The sequence below is a fragment of the Cynocephalus volans genome, chromosome 8 (genome assembly GCF_027409185.1).
Source record: "Cynocephalus volans isolate mCynVol1 chromosome 8, mCynVol1.pri, whole genome shotgun sequence".
Taxonomy (NCBI): Eukaryota; Metazoa; Chordata; class Mammalia; order Dermoptera; family Cynocephalidae; genus Cynocephalus; species Cynocephalus volans.
This window is the reverse complement of record NC_084467.1, coordinates 506,510-512,763: the sequence shown is the minus strand read 5'-3', so window position 1 is coordinate 512,763 and position 6,254 is coordinate 506,510. Positions and strand designations below refer to the sequence as shown.

The following is a 6,254-nucleotide window of genomic DNA, read 5'->3' as shown; positions in this document are numbered from 1 at the left end:
TGCCTTCTGTGGGGCCGCTCCCCGCTTCCTCCCAGGAGGGGGTCTCCCAGGAGCACTGTAACCCAGGTCTGGTTTCAGGGACAACTCTGCCCTTGATGGTGGGCAGCCCCGGGCAGCCAGGCGGGGAAGGGAGAGCCCTGCTCACGCCGCTGGGCTCCTCGGTGCTTGGGGTTCCACCATCACCCCCCTGGCCAACTCATCTGGATGGTAAAGATGACTGAGCAGCAGTGTCCACCATGTGTCCCAAGGGAGCCCACCACGGCCCCCAGATAAGAAGGGTGTACCAAGGTTGTCCATGGCTAAGGGTCAGACTGGAAGAGCCACCGGGCTGGCAAGAAGGGCGAGAGGGGTGTGCAGTGTAGGAGGCAGCCTGGGCTCCTTGGGGGTCCTGGCCCCGGGATGCCTTTCTGCTGGCCCCCGCGCTGTGCCCAGGCTGCTCACATGGTGAAATGCCAGAGGTGGGGGCGAGGGAGCGGCTCACCCCAGTAGTCCAGCCCTGCAGCAGCCCAGAAGGGGTCCCAGACATCACAGAGGTGCAGGGAGGCATCACGGGTCCTGCCCTCAGGCCTTTTTGCCCCTCCAAGGACTGAACTGTTCCCCCCATACCCGCACCTGGCCAGTGAGGGGGCCGGGCCTCGGCCCCACACCCCCACGTCTGGGGCAGGGTGGCTGTGCGCAGCCCCTCCCCACCGGGCCAGCCCAGGATGGGGGGGCCAAGGGGCCAGAGGAGCCGGAGTGGGCGGTCTGCAGACTGGGGACCAGCCCAGGGCTCCGTGATGTCACAGCGGGTGCTAAGGAGGGGGAGGGGGCCGGCTGTTTTTCTGGAGAGTTAGACCGAGAGAGACAAAGCGCTGCAGGCCAGGCAGGGGCCATGGAGCTGCCGTCAGGCGTCCTGGTCCTGCCGTGGGGACTTGTGCTTCTACAGAGTGAGTGGGATGGGATGGGGTAGGGTGGGCCGGGCCGGGTGCAGACGGCGAGCGGGTCGGAGCGAATTCACATTCCAGGCAAAACTGCCTGTCTGAGTTTGGGCTGGTGGGAGGGTTGGGATGCCCCTGACAGGGAAGGGGACGGGTCTGGGGGCTTCAAAGAAAGAAGCTCACCTGGGAGGGTGTGAAGTCGGCTGCCTGACATCCACCAGACTTCCCCTTATGGGGTGCTGGAGCCCAGAGGACTGCCAAGGGCAGGAGGCTGAGGCAGTGGGGTCCCTCCCACACCCTTCTCAGTGGGGCCCTGGGGGAAGGGCTTCTCCCAGTCGTGGGGATGGGAGTGGGTTTGCAGGCTGAGGGGGCCTGAGAACTGAGGGGCTTGCAGGGTCTGTTCCTGTCCCCGCTTCCAGCCCCCCGAGCCCGTGCCGGCTGGGCTGGCTTGCTGACCCTGCACATTCCTCTCGGCAGCTCCTGGGCGCACAGCCACAACTCCCGAGCAGTGTTTTAGTTTAGGGTCTTTCGGAGGAGAGCGCCCCTTTGATGACTAGGAGACAAAATGGAAATAAAGACTTTATTACTCACAGGCTGTGGGGAACATGGCACGCCTGAAAGCCCCGCAAGCCTGGTCAGCACCAGGACGGCGGGGTGACCCGTGGCCAAGCTGTTAGTGGGGTCCAGGGCGTTACCAAGCAGGCTCCTGAGGGGAGATCTAATGGGTGGGTTCAGAGCCAGGAGGCATGAGTTCCACGGGGTCAAGCAGTGACTGAGAGGTGGACACTGGCCTGCCTGGGCAGTCCATGTGGGTGTGAGGGTCAGCGGGCCAGTCCAGCTGGCCACATGTCGCTGTCCCATAGGGAAGTGGTCACCAGCAGGTGGCTGCTTAAGGCAGGTTTCTGGTCAACCACTTTGAGGAACTGGGAGGAGATGGAGGACTGGAAACTGTGGACCGAGCCCTGCTTCTGGTGTGAGGAGGTCCAGCTCCTGTTCAGAGCAGGTGCCGAGGGGACGTGAAACGATGAGCACTCACTACCAGCAAGAGCTCAGCCAGCCTGTGGCCGGGCGGGTGGGGGTCGCTCCCCATGTCCCGCCTTCTTCAGGACTGCTGCAGGACCCTCCCCTGCGGAAGGTCCACAGGGGCTCCACTCAGACCCTGGGTGTGGGTTGGGGCGGGGACCTGAGGACCTTCGATGGCTGGTGTGGCGTGGCCCTTGGCAGGGGTACATGCCACTTCTGGATGAGCACGTGAGGGAATCCCCAGAGACAGTCTCAGCTCTGGGTGGACTCAGGTGCAGTGATGGCCGTTATGGCCACTGTCCTGAGGAGTGGCCTCTAGTGACAAGCAGCCACTCCAGAGCTGGCCTGCACGGGCTCTGGTCCTGGTCCACCACTCACCCCTGGGGACCCCTGGCTTCCCCACTCCCAAAGGACAGGTGGCATGAGTGTTACGTGGGGCTGTGTGGGAAGTGCCCCCACCCTGTGTCCTCTTGACTTCTCCAGCTTCATCCCCCCCAGTTAAGTGGGCGTCACAGCACCCACCCTGCCAGGGACTACAGGAGGGAACCAGGGATCCAAGTGGGGCTCCTGGGCTGGGTGACCGGGATGCAGAGGTTGAGGCTGCCCCTCCCTAGTCTCACTCCGTCTTCCTCTCCCTCCAGGCTGCGCTGTCCTGTGCTCAGGTGAGTAACCACCCTCGGTCCCCGCTGTGGGGCCAGACCCCCGCATGGGCCCCCTCCCCTCTGGCCAGTCCCACCGCATGCCTGTCCCCATCCAGCGCTCTCGGGGCCCGCGCAAGCCGGCGGCAGCTCCGTGGTGTCCGAGTCGGCGGTGAGCTGGGCGGCGGGCGCCCAGGCGGTGCTGCGCTGCCAGAGCCCGCGCATGGTGTGGACCCAGGACCGGCTGCACGACCGCCAGCGCGTGGTCCACTGGGACCTCAGCGGCGGCCCCGGCGGCGGCCCCGCGCGCAGACTCGTGGACATGTACTCGGCGGGCGAGCAGCGCGTGTACGAGCCGCGCGACCGCGGCCGCCTCCTGCTGTCGCCCTCCGCCTTCCACGACGGCAACTTCTCGCTGCTCATCCGCGGTACGGGGGCCTTGGAGCCGCGGCCCGGGCACCGGGGGCTCCGGGGGGCGGGCGGGGCCGCGAAGCTCACGCCGCGGTTTTCTCCCGGGGTGCAGCGGTGGAGGCGGCGGACGAGGGGCTGTACACCTGCAACCTGCACCACCACTACTGCCACCTCTACGAGAGCCTGGCCGTGCGCCTCGAGGTCACCGACGACCGTGAGTGCGCGCCCCGCCGCCCGCCCGCCCCGGCCCGTCTCCCCGTCCCCGCCCCGCCCGTCCCGTCCCCGCCCCGCCCGTCCCGTCCCCGCCCGTCCCCGCCCGCCGCAGCCGACCGCCCGCCCTCCGCAGCCCGGGCCGCCGGCGCGCACTGGGACGGCGAGAAGGAGGTGCTGGCGGTGGAGCGCGGCGCGCCCGCGCTGCTGACCTGCGTGAACCGCGCGCACGTGTGGACCGACCGGCACCTGGAGGAGGCGCAGCAGGTGGTGCACTGGGACCGGCAGCCGCCCGGGGTGCCGCACGACCGCGCCGACCGCCTGCTCGACCTGTACGCGTCCGGCGAGCGCCGCGCCTACGGGCCGCCCTTCCTGCGCGAGCGCGTGGCGGTGGCGGCGGACGCCTTCGCGCGCGGCGACTTCTCCCTGCGCATCGACCCGCTGGAGCCGGCCGACGAGGGCACCTACTCGTGCCACCTGCACCACCACTACTGCGGCCTGCACGAGCGCCGCGTCTTCCGCCTGAACGTCACCGAGCCCTCCGCCGAGCCGCGCCCCCGAGGCTCGCCGGGCAACGGCTCCAGCCACGGCGGCGCCCCGCGCCCAGGTGCAGGAGGCCGCCCTGGGGACGGGGCTGCGCCCGCCCCGCTCCCGAGCCTCTCGGGGGACCCGAGCGGCAGCCCAGGGGAGCCCCACGGGCCGGGGCTGCTCTGAGTCCCGAGCCTCACGCGGCCCCCGCCCCTGCAGACCCCACGCTGGCGCGCGGCCGCACCGTCGTCAACGTCATCGTCCCCGAGGGCCGGGCCCAGTTCTTCCAGCAGCTGGGCTACGTGCTGGCCACGCTGCTGCTCTTCGTCCTGCTGCTCATCACCGTCGTCCTGGCCACGCGGCAGCGCCGCCGCGGAGGTGGGGGCAGGGGCGAGCAGGGCCACCGAGCCCGAACGCCAGCGGGAGGGGACTCCCCAGGGCTGGGGAGCTGGGCAGGGGGCGACACTGCCCCAATACGAGTCTCCCTTCCCAGGCTACGAATACGCGCACAAGAAGTCGGCGAAGTCAGACCGGTGAGTGTCCCCTCCCCGCCCTCCTGGGGACCAGGCCCCCCCCAACCTCCCCTCCCCTTCTCTCCCCTCCTCCCGCTCCAGGAAGGACGTGAACTTGGCGGAGTTTGCTGTGACCTCGGGGGACCAGGCTGTATGCAGGAGAGAGGACATCCACCTAGGTGAGAGGGCGGTTGGGACACCGAGGCACAGACGGGGCTCCCAGGCTGGGCTTGGGAAGGTGCCGTCTGGGGCCTCACGCTGCTGTCCCGGCAGCAGATTACAAAAACAACGTCCTGAAGGAGAAGGCCGAGCTGACCCACAGCCCCCGGCCTGCTAAGAACATCGACCTGGACAAAGGTGAGTAGCTGGAAAGGAGACCCCTCAGCCCACCTCAGAGCCCAGCCCACACCCACTCCACCCAGTCCCGAGACTCCTGAAGCACAGCGCCAGCCAGCCACCTCGGCGCTCAGAAGTCCCGGGAAGTCCTGGTGGATGTCTGCCCTGAGTTTCCCACTGGGATGGAGGGGCAGAGAGTAGACTGCATCCTGTCCCCTTGGCTTCCAGAGTTCAGGAAGGAGTACTGCAAGTAAAGTGACCCTGAGCTCCTGGCTGGGCCAGCAGCGCTGCCAACTCCTGTCTGTCCACCTCAGAGGACATCCTCCTGACCCTCACGAGGCCTCACTTGGCCCCCTTCTAGCGGCTGGTCCCGCTTTCCTGGAACTTGGTCTGGACTGGCACAGAGTGAGGCTGTCTTCACACGCCTCTCCCAGGAACCACCCTAAATCTCTCCAGCAGCAGCGGGCTCCTGGGGACTCTGCCTGTGGCAACGTGGCCACCACCCCTTCCACCAACACTCATCCCCTCCCCTGCCTCCCCTTGGCCAGCCAAGATCCCACTGATGTCCACCAAGCCCTCAGGACCCCTGGCCTCTGCCCTCTGGAGGCTGAGAATGGAAGACACTCATGGACGGGGGCTCAGTCAGGACTCAGCCTGAGGGGAGCTGAGTTCAGCCTCAGGCCTGGCAGCCCAGCCCTCCTCTGGGAGCCACCTGCTGCTGAGGGCTCCCCTGGACTGTGTCACTCAAAGCCCCAGCCAGGCTGCGATCTGTTCTGCATGGTGACCTGAGGACTCCGGGCCCCGGGCTAAAACCTCTCTGTGCTGCTGTGGGCCACCTCACCTAGGCTGCCACATGGCCCTTTCTCTGCTTTCGACCCTCTACTCCAGCCTTGTTTTCAATGAGCTGCCTTGACAGTCACTGGGCTCCGTGTGACTTTTGACCCTGACACCCGTCCCTTGACCCCTCCCTGGGCTGGAGTCTCGGGCTGAGGCCACATTTGGCTTCTGTTTTGATTGAGGGCAGGGAAGGGGGGTAAAGACGGTCCTGGGGTGGGGTGGCCTGTGCCTCCACGCCTGACACCCCAAACTCGCTCCTATAAGGGAATTGCCACCATCACAATAAAGGCCACATCTGACTTTTACACTTGCCCCAGGGATGCCTCCACAACTCCCTCTCTGTCTCCTCAGGGGTCGAGTCTGGGCCTTGAGAACCCCCCAAATGCTTTCCTCACCTGCATGTGAAGTTCCACAGTCATCACCCCACTCCTCTGAGTGGAAAGTGTGGGTCCTCCGAGTAGCAAGTGTCCTGGGGAGGGGACATTGTAGCCAATTCTACGTCTCTTACTCCTGGTGTGAAGGACTTTCAGACCCTCTTTGGAGGGTTGTTTGGACATGGGGGAGGGGAGACTGCATGTGCTCAGTCCTCTGAGAAGCAAACACCAAAACAGGATAAAGGGGAAGGCCATGGAAGTAAGCAAGAAACCCTCAGACCGGGATGCAGTAGGACACTTGTTGGCCAGAAAGAGCCCCAGGCTGCAGGGCAGCTCAAAAAAATCCTGGCCAGGCCTATGGGGGTCTGGCGCTGGTACCTCCTCCCCTCTTGCTCAGTCACTGGTTAGGAGCAAGCTTGGCAGAAATGCAGGGTGGAGGTGGGGGAGCCACCGAGAGCAGGAAGCCTA

At 66.3% G+C, this 6,254-nt stretch overlaps 1 protein-coding gene across 2 annotated transcripts; it reads left to right on the top strand.

Annotated features, from left to right (window-relative positions):
- The first annotated feature begins 844 nt into the window (after positions 1-844).
- On the top strand, positions 845-5,702 carry MXRA8 (matrix remodeling associated 8). 2 transcript variants are annotated; one of them, XM_063106142.1, is made up of 10 exons: positions 845-926; positions 2,582-2,602; positions 2,698-3,006; positions 3,102-3,203; positions 3,336-3,806; positions 3,947-4,105; positions 4,221-4,260; positions 4,342-4,418; positions 4,516-4,596; positions 4,804-5,702. In XM_063106142.1, the coding sequence occupies exons 1-10, from the start codon at positions 872-874 to the stop codon at positions 4,827-4,829; spliced, it is 1,341 nt and encodes a 446-aa protein (XP_062962212.1). In that variant the 5' UTR covers positions 845-871; the 3' UTR covers positions 4,830-5,702. The 2 variants fall into 2 exon arrangements, with proteins under 2 accessions (XP_062962212.1, XP_062962211.1); XM_063106141.1 differs by having other exon boundaries at positions 4,513-4,596.
- Positions 5,703-6,254: the final 552 nt, after the last annotated feature.